Source organism: Erithacus rubecula (assembly GCF_903797595.1).
Source record: "Erithacus rubecula genome assembly, chromosome: 3".
NCBI lineage: Eukaryota > Metazoa > Chordata > Aves > Passeriformes > Muscicapidae > Erithacus > Erithacus rubecula.
In genome coordinates, this window is record NC_136689.1 from 42860959 (window position 1) to 42880768 (window position 19810).

Sequence of the window (19810 nt, forward strand, 5' to 3'; positions counted from 1 at the left end):
TTGTTATCTTTTGCAGTTTTTTGGATGAAATACAGTTTTTTGTTTTCATAGTTTGAGTACTTGCATGAGTGACTAGAAATAATCCTTCTGCCTGGAGAGCAAGCACTATCCACTTGAACAGCTCCCTAATGAAACTGAGAATTGAATTTGAAACTCCAACTGCAGGTACCTTTGTTAGGTAGAGTGGATATGTTGAAAACCAGTGCAAATTCAGTAGGAAATTGCAGCCAGTATCTATGGTCTGAAAGGCTTTTCCTGTTTAAGTTTCCTTATTCACTGTAAGTATATGCACTATTTTTGTTAAACTTGGTGCTTCTGTAGGGCTCATGTTTCTATACTAAGATTAACTGAGCATTTTCAGTGTTTGTGAATGTGGGGCAGAGCACAGATATGGGCCAGTGTGGGCAAATGCCTAGCAACTCATCCCTCTGATGCTGTAGCTAAGAAATTCTTACTTATTTCCTGTTTCATTCTTCCTGAACCCTTGCTGATTCTTCCTCTCACAGTAAGGAAGGGAAACTAAAAAAATTTCCTTCAATATGTCTGTGTTTGTCTAAAATGATCTCCAATATGCCTGTCTCCTTTCTTTCAAATTGCATTCAGAGTTTCCTTTACTCAAGTTCCTCTTGGTCAGGTTTACAGAGTGAACACTCTATGGATCTCTAGTCTAAATTTAGCCAGATGTCTGCTCTGGCTGTGGACTTGTCCCAGTAGCACTGTCCAGAACACCTGCCCTGGGAGAAGGTGAACTGCTGTTGTGTGTTGTGTCTTGTGGCTGTGGGGTCTGGTTTTGTTCCTGTGCTATGGGTGGAGGTGTTGTCCAAAGCTCAGGATGAACTATTGAGGAGGAGGAAAAGAAGCTGATAGCTTGCTCCTAACCTTCCTTATGCCTTGCCTGTTGCTGAGTTTAGACCGTTTTGCTGTTTTCTGAAAGTGTTGGATGCTCTTTTCACAGCAAACAGAAATGAAATAAGATAGAAACTGTGCAGAAGAAAAATTTGCATTCTTTTCTTGTCTCCTCCATGTTAAATTCTATTTCTGGATATTGAAACATTCTGCTGTACCATCAAGGCTTCCTGGAAGACTTTAAACTCTGAGAGATGGGTCTGGATCCTGCATACACTTTACATATTTTCTTTTAAGCTGTTTTCCTTTTTTGCCCTCAGTTTTAGGATGTGGTCTGTACTAATAATGAATAGGTAGATCCTGTATGCTGAAGAACCTAAGAACCTGATACTGAGCTCACGAAGTGTTAGCATGATTTCCTGCAAAGTGTTGTCACTTGTCTTCTGCTACCCTGCATCCTCATTTATGTTGCTTTGCTGGTCCTTTGATCCGGAGCAATATCTACTTCAAAAACTGAAGTCCAGACAGTGTGAGTCTTTTGGCTGCAGCCAAACAAAGACACTTTCAGACACAACTTTATTTAAAGCACCAAGTCCATCTGTCTTGTGTTGAAATAGAAGAAAGTTTAGCAGAAACAACTAACAGCAACAAGCTGCTCTTTTTTAACTTTTTGTAGTCTAACCTCTCAGGTCTGTTTGCTTTGATTCAAAGGCTTCAGAGGTGCTGAAAAAAATAAAAAGGTAGATCCTGTGATGATTAGCCAAATTTTGTACTCTTCTAATGTGTTTTATTGTGATAAGAGGGACCACATACATACTCTTACCACCCCAAAACTAAGCTTTTTCACCCATCCTAGGAAATAAGGAGAACTTGGACAGATGCCAGTAATTTAGATGCAAGAGCAGAATCTACCTATGTTGAAATCAGCCAGGAGGCTTTTTGTTGTGGTTTTTGGTTTTTTAAAAAAGATTCTGAAAAACTCAGTCTGTGCAAAGGCACTGAAAAGAGATCACAGTAGGAGCATATTTGACTTGTTTCTCCTGTTCCTGTAGGTGCATAGTTCTGTAACTGGGTATGTTTAAGCACTATGGAGCTACAAGCAAAAAAGAGTGTTACAGAATATGATCTAGGTGTGAAGCCTAGTGAAGACAGGGGAAAGCATAATAGTACATTGGGTAAAGAGTGGGTTCTTTTTTGGTTTTGTTTTTGTGTTGGCTTTGCTTTCCTTGTTTTTTAGTTTATTGCAACTTTTTTGGTTCTTTTTAAACTAAGCAGATTGGCATTGGAGAGGGGAAGGAAAATAATTTCCTTTCTGCTACCTCCAGCTACAGGCTGTGGCCTTGCATCTCACTAAACTGGCAAAGGTGAATGATACTGAGCTCTGTAGTTTTCAGATTTTAGTTTCCCGATTTCTTAGGTGCAAGTGGAGAATTTTTACATAAAAGAAAAGAGGCAAACTGTAGTAAAGGTTGGATGTGCAAAGCAGGGAAAATTCATCCAAATCCTAATAAAAATCTGCCTAACTGCAAGATGGGGAATGCCCATGAGTACCAGCTCTGCTGGTACTTTCTCCCCACCTACTCACCACTGTCTTGTCTTTCATTTTATCCGAGCAAGGTAGAAATTGGTTCTGTCAGTCATTGAGAGGCATCACCTATTTTCAGTTCAGAAAAACAGTAGGTTAGATGATGCCTGGTTTGCTTTCACTGTGGTTGCTGGTGAGCAAGCACCTTCTTTGAACACATAGTGATGCTGTTGTACTTGTCCTGCAAGGTGGGTAAAAGAACATTCAGAAATTCCCAAAGTTTCTCTGAGTTTGTTCAGGATTTGGCACTGCTCACAAGAACTCTTTTGTCCCAGAGACTGAGTGCTTCAAAAATACACTGAGGTCAACTCATGTTTTTTGTTGCGTTTGCTCTCTTTTTCTCATTTAATAGAACTTTGTGTTTTCATGTAAGAATAAAGGCACTCAGTTTGACTAAGGTCCATCTAGCCCAGTATCTTCTTTTGAACTAGAACATATCTGATCATCTCCTTTTGAGTTTCAACACCTGGAAGTTTAAAGTGAAGTCTTATTTTCATACAAAATTGAGCTGAAATTTCAGTGTTTTTAAGCTCTTTTCAATACAACAGAGTTGGTTTTGACTGCTGATTCATCTGCTTGCTTGCCATGACTCAGTTTGCAAAAATAACACCCCAAAACTCCGAAGTTCACACTCTGCAAGGCAAACTGGAGTACAGCAATTGGAAATAATTTAAAAGTATAAAGTCTGTTCAACAGCCTTGGTTGGTGCTTCATAGTATATTCTGATTTGTGAGATCCCTTTGTCAGGCCTTAGACCTTTTGATGCAAAATTGTGATGCTGGTTTGGCTTTGAAAGAATGTTTCTGTCCTTTCTTGTGAAGTTCTTTGTTTTTTTCCTGTTACCTGTTTTAGTGTGTTCATGCAAATTGGTGAAACCCCCTGCCGATTTGACAAATGTCAAAACTTCAAGTAAATTGGGCAAGTTAAAAAGAGAGGAGTTTAGTCTTCAAACCTTAATGATTCAGGACAACCTGAATTGAATATTGACTGAGAAATATTAGGAAGAAATTGCTCAAAACTGAAGGCTTATGTTTAAAATAATGCTTTATGAAGTTGCTTTCATCTTCTGTAGAAGGAGATGAAACTTTCTGGGCTGTGAGCAAATGAGAGTACATGGTTCTTGATGTCTTAAGACAAAGAAAGAAATCTAGTGATTAATACACTGATCTTTGTTTCTGTAGTACTGTCTAGTTGTAGTACTTTTCATCTGCAAAAATGTCTGGTTTTACAAGGGAGGTCCGAGTTTTGATTTCTATGAGGCAAATGCAAAACTCAAATTGACTGACATCCCTTGCAAAGCTAAAGGTTGAACCTCAACAGATTTCGTTTGTTTTTAGGGAGAAGTATAGGACAAGGGTACTACAGTCTTTTTTGGGTATACTAGCTCATACTCAGAGGTACTTATGAGCATGGCTAGGTTCCTTCTGCCTGGTTAAAGTCTGTACCACCATGATGAGGAAGCCAGTGCAGACAGTGGAGGGCATTTAGTAAGGCAGAGTTAATAAAACATGTATTTTTTTTTTCCAAAACATGGCTGTTATCTGCACAAATGCAACTGGTACCAATTACATTCTGCCCCTGTATATCACAGGGGAGTCTGTCTGTGTGGGACACTCTGCATTTGCAGTCACAAAGAACAAACACACTTTCATTCAAATCTCAAGTCTGGCTGCTGAGTACGTCTGCCTACCAGGTTCTGAGCCAATGCTGTTGTTGGATTGTACTCAAACCTCGCACCATTCTCTGACCAGACAGCTGTGGCTTTTGCTGTGAAGAATCTCACTGATTTTTTTTTTTAAATTTTTTTTTACTGTGTTTCATTTTGCTTTTGCCAAAGCAGTAACTTTGTAGAGTCTTGTGGCCTCAGGTCTAGAAAACATGGCAGACTTTTGAGGTGTCCCTAAACACCTCAAAACATTGACACTAGCTACCTATTTGCTCAGTGTATCAGCTCTCCCACAGCTCTCTCTATACATTAGTTGACAATTCTAGAGCTTTCTTTTACATTTCTCCAGGAGCCTGGAAGTCTCTATATGCCCACTCAATTATGCTGGTATGACAATTCAAGAATTTGGCATTTGCTTTCTGGAAAATTCAGGTCACATTCAATTGTATCATATTATGACTGAGGTCTTCATTGTGAATTACCTTTGAGAAAAGGTGGGCACTTTTTCTTCCCCCATTTTCTACACTATTAGTAGTTGTTTTGCCTCTGTGCAAACCCATTCCTGAACTTAAAAAAAACAACAACAACATGCAAATTAAAATTTGGCAGAACCTTGTGCATCTGGTACTAACCTTGCTTTCTCAGTCTCTGACACAAATTGTTAATAGCTATTTAAGTTAGTTAAGAATTGACCTTTCATAAATGCTAATATGATGTTTGATTGTTTAGATTCTTTTCACATAGCCTCATGTTGATAGTTTATAAAATGCCATTGTCTTTTGCACTATAGGCAGTAGATAAAAACATTTTTAAATAGCCCTTGATTTCTAACAGTAAATTAAGTCAGATGGAGATGTTGACATAAGAGGCAGAATGTGATGAAGTCTGTCTCTGGTTGTGTTAAGAGAGAGGTGTTAGATAAAACTGCAGAGAATTAAGAGCTCTTGAAGGAGAATGTGTGATGTATATCTCTGCTGGCAGTTTAGGAGCATCCTGGTAACAGAGGAGCATTATGATGGAATTGTACTTCCCTTCAGAGTATGTGTGCAGAGCTGGTGCTGAGACAGTGACAAGAAGGTGCAGTCCAGGAAGGAGAATTGCAATTCTGGCTCTCAGATTGAGAGGAGCAGATTGACTGGGAGCAGGCTACTGATCACAATGCTGCTTCTGCATGATTAAAAGGGGTAAAGCTGTCCTCTGGAGTAAATGTGTAACTCAGCTTTTTGTTTAGGGAGTGACTATGGCCTGAGCATGAATCAACTTCTTGTTATCTTTTCATTTATATGTAATCTAATTAGCTGATTTCCCCCTTTATCTACCTTTCTATGGCTGCTTAGTATAACCGAAGAGAGGATGCAGGGTGGCCTTCTGAGGAACCTTGATGTAAAAATGTGGCTTTAAGAATGAGTCAGCTTTGCTCAAATATCACTCAAATATCTATCCATTTTCTTTCATGGTTCAATAGGTTTGTACATACATTCTTCACTGCTGGAAACTCTTGTTCAGCTAAAATAACACCTTTGTCAAGTGACATTTTGAAAATCCCTACTTTATTTTTGTCTGTATTAATACTATAATCTTGTCCTATCTCATCAGCAGATTTCAAAACCCTCTCTCAAAAGAGGAGTGGCATTGTCCACTGCAGGTTGATGCATGGGGGAGAGGGATTTGTTCAGGTGACAGAGGAGGAAGACACCCATGTTCAATGAGCTCCGGCCCCAGGACTGAATTCCTGAACCCATCAGTTTAACACGAGTTCCCCTTTGCACCCAACACAGCACAGCTTTCAGCTCAGTTGCTCATCCAGCACATGCATTGAGCAGCTGTGAATATTTCTGGGAGAATTGGAAGAGGCTATTTTGCACAAGGAACAAGACAACATTCACCTGGGAGGAGTTCTGGCTTCACCAGCCACCCTCCACGCCAAGGGAACGTGCACAGGCCATGGGACACAAACCAAGTGATGACATGGGGCATATTTGAGTTCTGTGTGGGAGAGAGCTCTACACTGGCTCTGTTTGTGGCATTGCTGCATGATGGCTGGGTGCACCCTGCTAATTCCAATGTGACCAGAGTCAGCATCCTCCCTCACCACAGAATTTGCCCAGACCTGGACCAGACTGCAAGCCATTCCCTCATACCACTCTTTGCCCTGGATACCTGGTGCATAATAAGTAATCTGAATTGTTGTTATCCAGCAAAAAGACACACCAGACAATATCACAGAATCAGAAATATCTTCTAATACATTTTTTTTTAACTCTTAATTTGTCTGCCACCACATTACTAATTTTTTGCCTCTTTTAAAATAATTTTTGTGTCAAAATCTAAACACTGCTGTGTGTTTCCTTCCTGTTACAAATCTCTGATTAATTAATATCCTGTGGGCAGCTACTCTGTTTGCATTTTGCTGTTATCAAATGCAAGGATTTTATGTGTGGTTACTAAGTTATGACAGACCCTTTCTATGCAATCTCTGTTTTTACTTTCTTTTGTTTTGCCTGATATATCTCCAGTGAATGAAAACTGAGTCTTAGGAACTTTTGGAAGAAAGGACATTCATTTTAAAATATATACTTTTAACCAAGATGCTTCTGACTTATTCACACATGCTGGAAAATAAGGTTTTTAAAACACTTTTATTCAAAAATATTCAAAATATTTTCTATGTTAATTAAAATACAGAATTGCTATCCTGAGTTACAGTGATAAAATAATTTGAAATTTCTGTATATACACCTACATATAGGCATATATGTCAGCCTGAGGAAAAATGCACCTACAATGAAAAGTAATGTCTTTACTTTGTGCCTTTGTGCATACAGAGAATATATTTTGTCCTTTTTTTTTAATAACCGGGAGTATATCATCCCCCTGAAGTGAAACATTTAAAAGTAGCAGGTACTGCTGATAGCTACCTAAGAGTGATGAGTGAACAAGTCCTACACACATCAACTGCAGAATAAAAAAGTATGGTTATAATCATCCTTCTTGAATACATGGATATGTTTTCCAAGTGCATGTGCTGATGACAAGGTGCTGTCTCAGGTCTGCCCCCCCATGCAGGCCAATGTTGATGCTGGAGTAAAAGAAGCCATGCAGTGCAGTGCTTTGCACAGAGCTGAGCAGTGATTTGTAACCACAGCAGAGAAACTTTGCATGTCCATCTCCTGTGTTCTGCATTTGGGACATCTTCTGCCATAATATCAGAAAATCTAGAGGCACAAATAAAGCTGAAGTAAGTAATTATCCATCACTTGCTTATTGTTAATTGTGTCTGCATTTGCTTAGCTTTTCAAAGTTCCTGCTTTTTGAAGTTCCTGCTGTTGCCAGTTTGCTTGCTGCTGAGTTCAGTGGCAGGTCTGAAATGAGTTACAGACCATCTTGGTCCCCTGTAGACTGTGTGTGGAATGAACTAGTAGATTCAGTGTGGTAAGTGATGTGAACTCCACACCACTTGCAGAAATACCCAGGTAATTGCCAGTTCTTGAAGAGCATCTTCAGGTACTTCTTAAACTTCTCCCCCATGAAGAAGTAGATGACTGGATTGAGGCAACAGTGAAAAAGACCAAGGATTTCCGTCACCTGGAAAGCATAGTCCAGATTCCTGCTCACTTGACAGTCTTTAATGACTCCCATAAATTCCAGCAGTTGTAAGAAAATAACAATGTTGTAGGGGGTCCAAAAAAAGAAAAACACAACCATGACAGCAAAAATCATCTTCACAGCCTTATTCTTTTTATCATTTCTACAATGAGTTAATGTTTTAATGATCATGGAGTAGCAAAATGTCATTATTATAAAAGGGATTAGGAGCCCTAAAATGTTGACTTCCAAAGTGGAAAAAAGCTTCCATGTTGTGAAATTGCCTGGAAATATCGGCTTGCAGGTAGTATAATTATGTTCATTAAAAGACTCTCTAAATACAAGCTCAGGAACTGAGGCTAAAAGAGCTACTAGCCATACAACAAGGCTAGTAATCAAGCCATGGAAGGCGGTCCTTGCTTTCAAGGAAAACACTGCACGGACAATTGCCAGGTATCTGTCTATGCTCATTAGCATAATAAAAAATATCCCACTGTAAAACCCAACCAGGTAGATCCACGAAATGATTTTACACCAAGGAGTTCCAAAAACCCATTCGTCTACTGAGAAATAAGACCAGAAGGGCAAGGATAAAACGAAGAGCAAATCTGAAATGGCGAGGTTTAGCAGGTACACATCAGTCATGCTCTTCAGCCTCTTGTATTTTAAGAGGACCACGATGACCAGAATGTTTCCAGTGAGCCCGACCAGGAACACCAGGGAATACAGAACAGGTAGGAAAGAGGCAGCAAACCTCCTGACGCCTTCTTTACTGCACAGTTTTGGAGCATCGTAATAAGAATCGTAATAGTCATAAAAGGTTGAGAATTCAACTTCAAGGGACTCTGTACTTGAAGAAATCATGTTTTTTCCCCCAGTTCTGAGAAGGGAAGAATAAAAAAATGTCAGTGACTTTCAGACCATGTGGTTACTCCACAAACCCGAGTCACGAGTGACTGATTTGCAGCTTGGTACAGGTTCTCAGACATTATAGGATGGATGCATGTGCACACTTGATCAAGCTACTGTCCTCAGCATGCATGTGCTTAGTCCATGCAGCACTGTGCAACTTGCATGTCAAGCACAAAGGGAAGTACAAATGGATGACAGGAAAGCATGAGAATGAAAGATGTGGGCCACAGGTGTCAAATCAGAGAGGGTTAAGTTCCATGTAGAGCAAAGTAAAAAGCAAACTCATTGTTCATAGCAGTTCAGAATTTCGCTCACCCATCCTTTCCATCATGCATATGTCACCCACCATAAAAAGACAGTGATAAACATGCGTCAGACTTTTCTTACGAAATTACATTTTCTGAAAGCTGTCATGAGCTTTCAACAAATGCTTATTTTCAGAAGTGCTTATTTTCAGTGGCTAAATGAATAACAGGAATTTGCCATCTTCATACGTAAGTTCTTTTCTTATAGGCAGAGTTTTAAGTGGTACAAGTTGGACACAGGGCAAATATTTTGCTGACTTATGAATCTGTGTGTTATTCACATCACAGTGTCATTCTTTTAGCCTAACATACCAGAAATTCAAGTCTGAGTTCTGTTCTTACTTGTGTGAGTTATTCACATCACAAGTGGCATTATTTTAGTCTAACATATCAGAATTCTAAGCCTGAGCTATGTTCTTCCCTTTTGTCTTTATTTTATGAATAGAAAGCAGAAGAGAAGTTAGCTTTACTTATCTGCCCTGTGTGAGGCTGCTACATACCAGCAAACATTGACTATCATTAATCTGAGACCTACTGTGTGTAGTCCCAAGCACAACACCTTTTCAGCCTACAGTTCTGTTCCACTCTACACAGAGAGGAATTTAATCTGATTTACAAGTCACAAAGTTCCAAGAACCGTTTGACACCAAGGTATAGAAATGACAGCTTTGCAGCAACAGACACAGACACCCAGACGTACTTGAATCTAGTCTAGGTTTAGCATAATATATTTGAATACTTAACATATGCTCACAGAATACACCCACTTCTGATGATGCAGGAATTCCTAAAACTGCCTAAAATAATTACCTGAGCAGCAATAAAAGGTAAATGAAAAAGCATTACATTCACACATATCATGACTGTACATGATGCACTAATGTTTGAGCAATTGCATTTTATGAATTTTACCTTTTCCTTTCTTCTCAGAGGATACGAAGAAGATTCTTTGCTCTAAGGGTGCAGAATCACTTGCTTCACTTCAGGTAGCTCTCCCAGGGAGGTGCTACCCACACAGCAATATCCACAGTTGTAAAGAGCAGATGTCACTAGGTAGCTGTGTCTCTTAGCGGAAGCTTCAACTTCCTTAGATTGTATCACAAGTACTTCTCAGTGTACATCAGAAATAGTCCCTTTAAGTCAGAAATAGAATTAAAAGCTTCTTATAATGTTTAAAAAAATCACAGTTTCCACTGGAAGAGTGATTACTAAGTTAAAGCAGTTTCATCTCATCCAGCAATCATTAAAACTGATGTCACTATGCATAGATGTCACTCAGCTCTCATCCAACTGAAACCTTTCTTAATCTCAGGGGAAAAATAATCAAAGAATCACCTGTGGTGAGGAGAAATGAGGCAGGCACTTTGTGTGTGTGTGTGTGGGAAGTGTGCTTCTAGTCCTTCTCTGAGAGATAGCTCATTTTTCAAGTTGCATTATGTAATTGTAGAAAAAAAAAAAAGCCGTATCGATTTAGTGTAGGGAAGGCTTCTTTTAATCACTGTTGTTTGATCTTCCTAACTCCTATTTACCTTATTAGAAAAATATATGAAGGCATGTTAATCCACACTACCTTTTTGCTTGATGTTTTCTGTTGCAGGTTTTATATACCTCCAAATCTACCTCCTACCACTGCCCAACACAAAATATAACAAAATATTGAATAAGAAGTAGGATGTGCACATGCATGTGTAGTCTAAGGACAGAGCATGCAAAGTGCTGTTTACTGTGGCTCTCTGTCACAGCAGGAAGCTCAGCAACTTCTGTGAATTTCTCTTGAGAGTGAGATTGGCCTTATTTGTCTTTTAGGAGATCGTAAGAAGGGAGAAGACAGCACAGAGGACATATGGTAGTCAAGCAGGGTGGTTGTGAGTCCTGCCAACAGAACAGCTGTGCTGGCAGCTGGCAGGTGCTGGTCCCCTGTTTTCCAGAAAAGACCAGCCAAGCAGAAGTACAAACCATTTCTCAACAGGGGAGCCTGCTTTCTTGGGATCAGCAGAAACTGAAAAGACACAATGAGAAGCAGAAACAATCTACAGAAGGTGGTAGTGAGAGTAGGAAGAATCAGACATCTCTGTCCACAAGAGATAATATGTTTTCTTGTTCACTCTCTGGTGTTATTCTAGACACAGGTAGAGCTTTTGTTCAGTTATGCTATTTGCTGCTACCTCATGTGCCTCTATTATAGTGCCCAATAAGTTATGTTTGGCTGAAAAGCTTGATGTGGAGACAGCATGAGATGAAGGATTTATTGGTTTCAGGTTTTGCCAGAATAAAGCAATTGTATGGGCAGGACCTTGTCAGTCATCTTTCACAAGCTGTGTCTGAGATTTTTAAATTGTTCTCTGGGAGATGTTCCTCTAGTACAGGTTGTTGCTCTGCAGATCATGTACATTTTCTCTTCAGTTTACAACCAATCTTAAAGGATGTGAACATCAGATAAGCAGATTGTCATACCCATTTCATCAGTCTGCTCACAGAAACCAGAAGCTGTTCCTCTTGTTGTTCTTTTGTCTCTGTAAGGGCCTCATTAATCTCTGCTTTGACGTGTTACTGCACTAGGGCCACAAGTTCAGCTCTTTAGCCACAATAGCTCTGACAGAAAAATCTTTCTTTGAGCACATGCTTTTCAGGAAAAAAACACCTCTTGCTCTTTACAATGGTCTCTTAGGCATTGATGTTTCTTAGTTCTGGCTGTAATTTTTTTCTCCTCAATATATCACCATTCATCTGCACACTTACCTTATTCCACTCATTATTTTCAGCTCTATCAAACTAGGTATCTTCTTTGAGTTTCATCAGTGATGATTTTTCTTGATTTCCAGTTGAAGAGGTGAATAGATCTGAATCTAGATATTAAATCCCTTTGACCCTCTAAGAACTCTGTTTGGTTAAGGAATGTTTTCCCATCAGCAGCAACATTTTGTGAGATGTGTTGACCATCATCAGCAGTCTTTCAAGACCTGTCCTTAGCACACAGGCCACAATTCAGATATGCTTCTGATCTTTCAGGCATACTGTCTGCAGGGAAAATGTCTGCAGCTATGTGAATTCCAGTTTGGAATGATCCATATGGCACTAGTCTGAAGAAAGCACCTACCTGGCACAGTGCCTTTTTCCCAGTCTGTCTTTGGAAGGCTTTCAAATAGTAAACTCACCTGCCATAATACCAACTCACTTCATGGTAAATCACCAGATGGGAAGGGCTGTCTTTATAAGGAGACTGAGCAAGAGTGTTTCTGCAGAAAGAGGAATGACCAGCCACAAAAGAGAAAAATGGTTACAGCTTCAGATGCTGAAAACTTATGATGTGTGAACTCTGAAAAATGAAGATTAAAAAATATATCTACCAGTTCATAAAAATCAAGAGGACATGAATGAATCCTGAAATACCTTCTGTTGGCTTACCAAAGGACAGAGTCCCTGCAAAGAAAACTGGAGAGAAACCGGGGGGGCGTAAAGTGCAAATGGGACAATGGAGAAAAGAGAGGAAAGGTGTTGTGAGTGCAGGTCCTGCCATTGCTTGGAGAGAAAGAAGAGTGGAAGGAATGAGTATAGCTGTCTCCAGTAGGAGAGCTCTGAGGTCCCCTTGTAACACATGACAGCCTGTCTTTTCCAGCTGCTTCTTGGAGAATCTGGCAGAGACTAAGAAAAGGAGAATGGCTGGAGATGGCAAGATTACAGGGAAAGATGAAAGCTTTCTCAGTGATGTTGCTGTAAGACTAAAGGTTTTGCAGCAGAAGATCATTTTACCTCTTTACTAAATGCTATCAGCATATGTGGCACTGACCAAATAAATCATGAGTGCACAGGGATGGACCAAACCTGATTGGCCTGCCTGGAAGGAGATTAACCTTTTATATGAGATGGTGTATGTGTGATTAAATGCAACAAGAAGGAGCTTAGTAAAAACAAAATGTGGAACAACAGTCCATTAAAAAATTTGCTTCTCACCAAAGATTATTTTAGCCACTCCTATCTTTTATGGGAAGTCTTACCATTAATTTGTCATTTTACAGGCAGCATAGGAGTCTTGCCCAAGGAAGGAGTGGAGAGAGACATTTACCTAATTCACCGAGTAGGCTGTGAGATACTTACCACTGATAAAGCAGTGCACCATCCATTCTGTCTGATATCACTGCTGGCCAGGGACAGATGATTCAGTCAAGCCTCCCTTTGGAAGAGACTGGCCCTCAAGAGAAGCAGATGACAGTAAATAAAAAGGGACAACTATTGCAAGAATTAGTATTTTGATTGATTGTGTGGATCGGTGCAGAATCCAGGCTGCCAAAGTCACAGGTGGACAAACATTTACATTTCTCATCAAACCATCCTCTCCATCAGGTGGCCAACTCCTTTGTGCGTGGTCTGGCCTGTGGGGTTAGTCTTTTGCAGTTCAGGTGAATTTGGATTACACTTTGCACATCTACTCCTATCCTGCCTTATTACAAAGTATTTGTGCTACCAGTTCATTGTACTGTTCCTTTCTTTGTAATTTTTAATGTATTCCAAATTTCCTGCAGCAAAACTGAGAGCAATCTGAGAGAGAACTTAAAAAAGGAAGTGAATAATTTCCTAGTTTTAGAGACAACCATTGCTGTTTCTCTGGTGATTCACTCACCGTTTACTTCAATCTTTTTGAATGCATGAATTCCCTTTGGCTAAGATAGCTATTTGTTTGTGCTGACAAGGAAATTATTTAAGCCAAAAACATCTTTTTCCTTGTCAAATTCAATTCAACTCATGTTTTTTCTTTCAGTGGACCAGCCCTGTGCATTCTACTGTTTGTATCCACTGGTGATTCTGTGAATAGTGTCAGTCATTCTTTTCCTCAGCCTCATTTGCTTTCTTTCTACAGGCTGTGCTTGCAAAGCTGCTAAAGAGAGAAATCCTCATAAAAAAAAAAAAAGAACTGAAACTTCTCACCCCAAACATGACAGAAATAGTAATTTTGTATGCTTAAAATAAAAATCACTGGTGTAAAAAACATGAGTTTTATTCTTCTTAAATGTGAAATGGGACAGCAGGGAGCTTTCTTTGTCATATTCAGTGATCTGGTAAATGTTACCAAGCTGTTTTTACAGGTGAGTAAGAAATTTAGACTGTTTCCACTCTGAGGAGCAGTTGATATCTGAGATTTAATTATTTGTTTTTCTAAATGTCCCAGCCATCACTTAGTCTGGTCTTTCTGAAGAAAAAAAAAAAAAAAAAAAGAGGCAGTGGTGAATAGCAGAAGTGTTCTTCATGCAGAAGTGTTGCTCATACAGAGGAAGGATGACAATGTGGCATAAAGGCTTTGTGTTCTGTGTGCTCTGTGTTGGTGCCCCCAAGTCTCAAACACTTCAGTTGCTGATAGCCTTTAAAAGCTTATTAAATGACTGGCATCTTAAACATCTACATCTTCAAAGTCTCTTCTGACCTGTTCCTCCCACAACAGATGTAATATAAAGGAGGTTACTTAAACAAAACTAAAGTATTTTCAGAGGATCAAGAGTGAGAAAGGACTAATACTTGATCTTGGTGATTACTAATCTTTCAATGTTTGCTAAGGCCCAGGCACCTCATTATCCCATGGAAAACTGTTTCACTGCAAGGCCCATTCAAGACAATGGGTATAGCCAACTTACATGATACTCAGTTCACTTTCAGTAGCAGGGGAAAAACACTCAGGACACCAAAAGGAAACTGTGATAGGCACAACAAAAGGTTTTTATTGGAGCACCTCTGTCATCTTTGTGATTCACAGGGATTCTGATGTGCTTTGTGAATTGTTGGTGAAACTGCCTGTAGTTAATTTTACATCCACAGACTTTCATTTGTTCACAAGCAAATAAATAAAACCTTAGAGAATTTGATGTTTCTTCCATCAACACAATGTAGTGATTAATTTCCTCTTGCTTTTCATAAACATAATTTTTACACTCTGTACTTACTCATCAGTGACTCCACTGGCTTGCCTGGGGTGCCCTGCTTTAACTATGAATGACTTTCAGGTCCAATGGAGATTAATAATGCCACCTTCTGGAAATGCAAAGAAAGAACTGGCAGTAAAGACAAGCAGAAGGAATGACAGAGAGAGCTAAGGGCAGAGGGTCTTGTGTGAGCAAGGGTGATTACAGGGATAGTGAGAGGCTGTGGTGATTCTGGAAATTCCTGGCTCCAGGTGCTGCTAGCCTTTGCAAAAAGATGTAGTCACTGTCTACAGCTGCACCTTCTGAATCTGACTTGAACTGTAAACCCTGGCCTAGACATTCTGCGTTGTTTTTATTGTTAACTTGAATTTTGTTCATCCTTTCACTGTAGCCTCCTGAAACCTGAACTACTAGGAGGATCTGGAAAGCAAGGCTCAGCAATGGGACCAAGAAAAAGGAACTGAACAAGTTACCAAGTGAGGGTGAGCCTTAATGATTCAAATGAGGGATCCCTTGGGAAAAAGAAACCAACAAAAAATCAAAACAAAACAAACAAAACCCCAAAGAAACACAAACAAAAAACAACCAACCAAAGGAAAAAAAAAGCTGATCACAGTATGAGGATAGCTATTTTCTAAGACAAGAGTCCAGGGGGGAGGGCGACTCCTGAGAGGGAGCAGACACTCACTGCAAAAGGGGCTCTGAAGCCACTTAGGGGTTAAGACATGGTAAATTTTGTCAGCTTTAATATTGCCATTCCCAAAACAGGCAAACCCAGCTTTGAATCTCCTCAGGCACAACCCTTCCAGGGCAAAGAAATGGGGTGAAGGTCCTTCATCTGTACCAGAAGGCCTGGTGTCCCTATGAGGTGCTGAAGAAAGCTTACCCAGCTCCCCATCCCTGGCTGGTTACAGGCCATCAGCACTACTGGCTCTCATTGTCAAGAAAATGAATCCACAAACACCAGAGGTTTATGTCCAAAAAGGAAACAGAGGAGTCCTTTTTGCTTTATTTGAATAAAAGGAGAGGCCATGGGGCATTCCCCTAGGATCTCTCAAATTTTTGGAGGACGCAGCCTCCTTTTTATCCTATTTTCCCAGCTGCATTTCCCTCTCTCTTTCCCCATTGGCTGAGGTACTTGAGAGGCACAGACTTCCCAGCACGCCTAATACCTGAGATTCCCCTCTAATGGATAACCCTTCCTTTAATTTTTAATTCTTATAGTATTCATAGTTTTTCCCCATTGTTTCTTTCATCTTTCAATATCCATTTCACTTATCAGCAAATCTACAGTTTATTTGTAAAGGCAAATATCTTTTTCCATTCATCTATCAGTAGAATCCATCCCGTTGTTTCTTTTATCTCTCAATGCTATCTTTCCTACCAGCAGACCCAGCAGAATGTCGGACAAATCCGACATTCCTCTCACCATTTTCCAGTGGGAAATGCTCCCATTGCCTTTTGCTCAAGCTATGACCAAACTGGGCTCTGTGTTGCTCAGCAAATGCCTGGGGCAAAGTGGGTGGCAAAGGTTCAACAAGCTGCTCCAGGTGCGTTTCAGATTTACCATTTCCTTCTGGCTCGCTCCTTCCCAGTTGGAGACTGGAAAAATAATCAGAGCAGCATCTGGGTGTTTCCAGCAGCTCTTACCTGTGAGGAGCTGTCCTGCTCCGGGGCACGGGGGAATCCTTGGGGAACAGTAGCTCGTGTCTGACACCAGGGGGAAGTGTCTTGTCGCAGGAGCGTGGGGCCGTCACTGCTCTGCTTGCTCTGCCCTGCCCGTGTCCTCTGAGCCCTACCAGCATGGGCCACTGCTGTCTCTGCTGACATTCTATGCCTGCCGGTGGCTTTCATTGCAATGTAATTTATGGGCTAAATGTGAACTCCTCGTGGGAGAAATGCAGCTTTCAGCTGCCTGCACTGTCCAGGCATATTGGGTTTGCATGTTGTGGGGCTGTTGTGCTGCAGCTGGATATGGAGCAGTGACAAATGCATGCAATTTATCAGAGAATTAAAATCTGAGTGGGGTGGGAAACACACTGTTCCAGGACAGCTACAGCTGGAAAGTGGATTATATCCCCTGTGTAGTGAAACAGCAGTGCCAGAGTCCTTCCTTGTACTCTCTATCCCATTTACTAAACTCTGCCTTCAGTGATGCAAAGTTCCTGTGCTCCTTCCTGCTGAAATATCATGATTAGAAATGTGGTAAATGCAAATTGTTCTTCAAAAGCAAACCATTTTACTCATGTCCAATGGGAGTTATTTCACAGTATTTCTTTAGGGAGAGGAATGAAAAATGCAATGTATTAACATTTTTGTGTTCCATATTTGTGTAACAAGCAAAATCAGGCAGGAACAGTTGGTGATTTTTTTTTTCCCATATTGAAAACAACATGTTAACACTGGCCTTGTAAAACACAGATCTTGAGGTTTGGGTGTGTATGATGAAACCTAAGCTGTAACAGTGGCTACCAAGTAAATTAGGAAGTTCTGCTTACAAGGGGCAGCAGAATTATTGCTAACTTCAACAGAAACTATTGTCAGAAATAGTGTCAGAAACCAATTTTTAATAGTTGGGAATTGTTGTCAATTTTTGCTTTGATTACTGAACTTGAATTTCAAAATAATAACTCTGGATGACACAGATTTTCATTAGAATTTTGGGTGTCCTACAGAGTAAAGAAACTCTGTAGGAGTTGGAAAGGCCGAACTGGAACAGAGACCAGACAGAGCAAAAGGAATAAAATAGGTTTTTATTGAAAGGATACCCTTTCTCTGGCTGGGAAGGGATGGTTTTGTCTAACTATCCTGTGAAAATAATTTACTAACACCTGAAATGAAGTTTCAGAGTTACTCACTAAGCAGTAGAGAATCTGAAAAATATAAACCTAAAACCCAAGGCATCAGAAGTGCAAATAGTAAAACTTTGAGCAGGCCTGGGTATGTTCTTAATGCTGAAAATATTTCATTCAGTGGGTATTTTAGAAGTGGTGTGTTAATGGTCTTTGGCAAATATGCATCATGCTTGGGCTATAACTACAGAGGAAAGACATGACCAGATGGGATCTGAAAAAGCAACAGTGGGTAGAGATAGTGCAACTTCAGATTTTCTTTGAAAAATTCTCACTTGTTTTTTAGTGGTAGCAGGACTTGGGATTTGTATGAATCAGACTTGTTCCCTCACTGTTCTGCTAAGACAAGGGCCTTGTGTCACTCTCAAGATCTCAGTGAGGGACCTCACAAAGGTTATAGAGACGAAATGGAAATTACAGAAATTAACTCATAACCCATTAATTCATTAATAGTTCCTCTGTGAAGAATGTCATTAAAACTTCAGATACCCTGGGCAAGGACTTCAAATCCACTCCCACCAAATGTTGAATCCAAAGGAAATACGCGGGTAGTGAGAGGCTCCTGATTTTCAGTGTTGATAATGACAGCTTTCAGTGCTGAGCAATTTTCTAGCAATTTCCAATGTGATGCTTTGAAGGGCTGCACTTCTAAGCTTTTTGTACAAGTGTTTTGTTAAGAAATCCAAGAATCCAGAGTGGTTAAAAAAAAAAAAAAAAGGAAGAAGAAATGTAAATCTATTGTTTTGGAATGAGATGCATTCACAGTAGCACCTAAAAAAATACTGATGTCCTTTTATCTCATTGCAAGCAGTTCAGCTAAATACGTGTCTTGTTTGTTCTATTTTCAAGTAGAACATGAAATGCAGTCATAAACCTGCCAAGGAAATTTGGATTCAGGTTTTACTAGTTCCTCAAACTTTAACCCAGCTGGGAAAAGATTTATGGTAAGTGTCAGTGTGATTCTCAAACAGGAAAAAAAAAAAAAAAAGTTAATAATGAAAAGTAAGGATGCAAAGATAGCTAATCACCCCACAAAACCCCAAAGCGCAACACCCACCCCCCAAATCCAGAGATTTCCTCCCCTCCTTTTCGCACAACTAGAAACTGTCCAATGGATAGATACAAGAGTGTGTGCATTTCCAAGTGTAAATTGTGACTTGCTAAGTAGGCAAGAGTTTGTCCTTAATTTATGGCAGATGAAATAGTTTTATGCCATACTGAATAGAGTGGTTTACTTTCTCATGGGCAATGGGTAGGAACAGGATGTTGCTGGTCCTCAGGGATGTGTTGATCTAAGGATAAATGTATCAGTAGTACTGTACATAGAAAACCTTTGCAGGTTGTAAACTAACCAGGCAGTTAGAAACACCAGTTTCCTGCTGCAGAGGTTTTGAAAGAGAAGTTGCATCTTTAAATAAAGGCTACAATTAACTGAAAGTCCAGTTCTTAAAGAGACATCAATGTGCTTTTTGTCAGGCTTGAATGGTTCAGTGCAGCAAAGGGCAGCAATCCCTGTCTCAGCTTGCAGCTGAGCCCAGGCCCTGTAAAGTTTGCTACCTGCTGCTCTCAGAGCACAGGTATGATCCATGGAGGCCAAAGTTTTTCAAGGAACAATTACAAGAGTACTCTTCCTGCTTATCCAAACAAAATTTAAATGGTGATTTTGGTTTTCACTTGAGTTTCCAAAGGTTTACCACTGCTCCTATGAGGAGAAACCTGCATAAACTAGCAGTTTGTTGTGGAGCCAAATGCCTAGAAACCCCCTGAAATTTTTTATCTCATACAAATGCTCACCTATTGAACAATAAAACCATGAAAATAAATTACATACAAAGTAACTTGCAAATACATGGCATAAAACTCGACAATGTTATGCTGACAATCCTTGGAAGTATTCCATGGCACAGTGTGGCAGAGAAGACAGGAGTGCAGGTTTTCAGGAGGGGCCCTTGTCTTGGAAGTGAAGGTTTTTTGCAGCTTGCAGAGAACCCAGGGCTGCCGAGGCAGTCTGACTCACAGTAGCAAGTCTGCCCTGCCAGAGGGAGATGCACCTGGAAGGAGAGGATGCATTGTGCTGGTCATGGGTAGGATTGCAGGGCAACCACTGGGTCAAAGCAGCAAAAACCTCTCCTTTCCTGGAGAGCTGGCAT

General features: G+C 40.1%; 1 protein-coding gene across 1 annotated transcript; it reads right to left on the minus strand.

Moving 5' to 3' along the window:
- Positions 1 to 6717: 6717 nt before the first annotated feature.
- On the minus strand, positions 6718 to 8601 carry LOC306799024 (C-C chemokine receptor type 4-like). Its single transcript, XM_079299540.1, has one exon. It carries the CDS (start codon positions 8544 to 8546, stop codon positions 7470 to 7472), a length of 1077 nt encoding a protein of 358 aa, XP_079155666.1. The 5' UTR covers positions 8547 to 8601; the 3' UTR covers positions 6718 to 7469.
- Positions 8602 to 19810: the final 11209 nt, after the last annotated feature.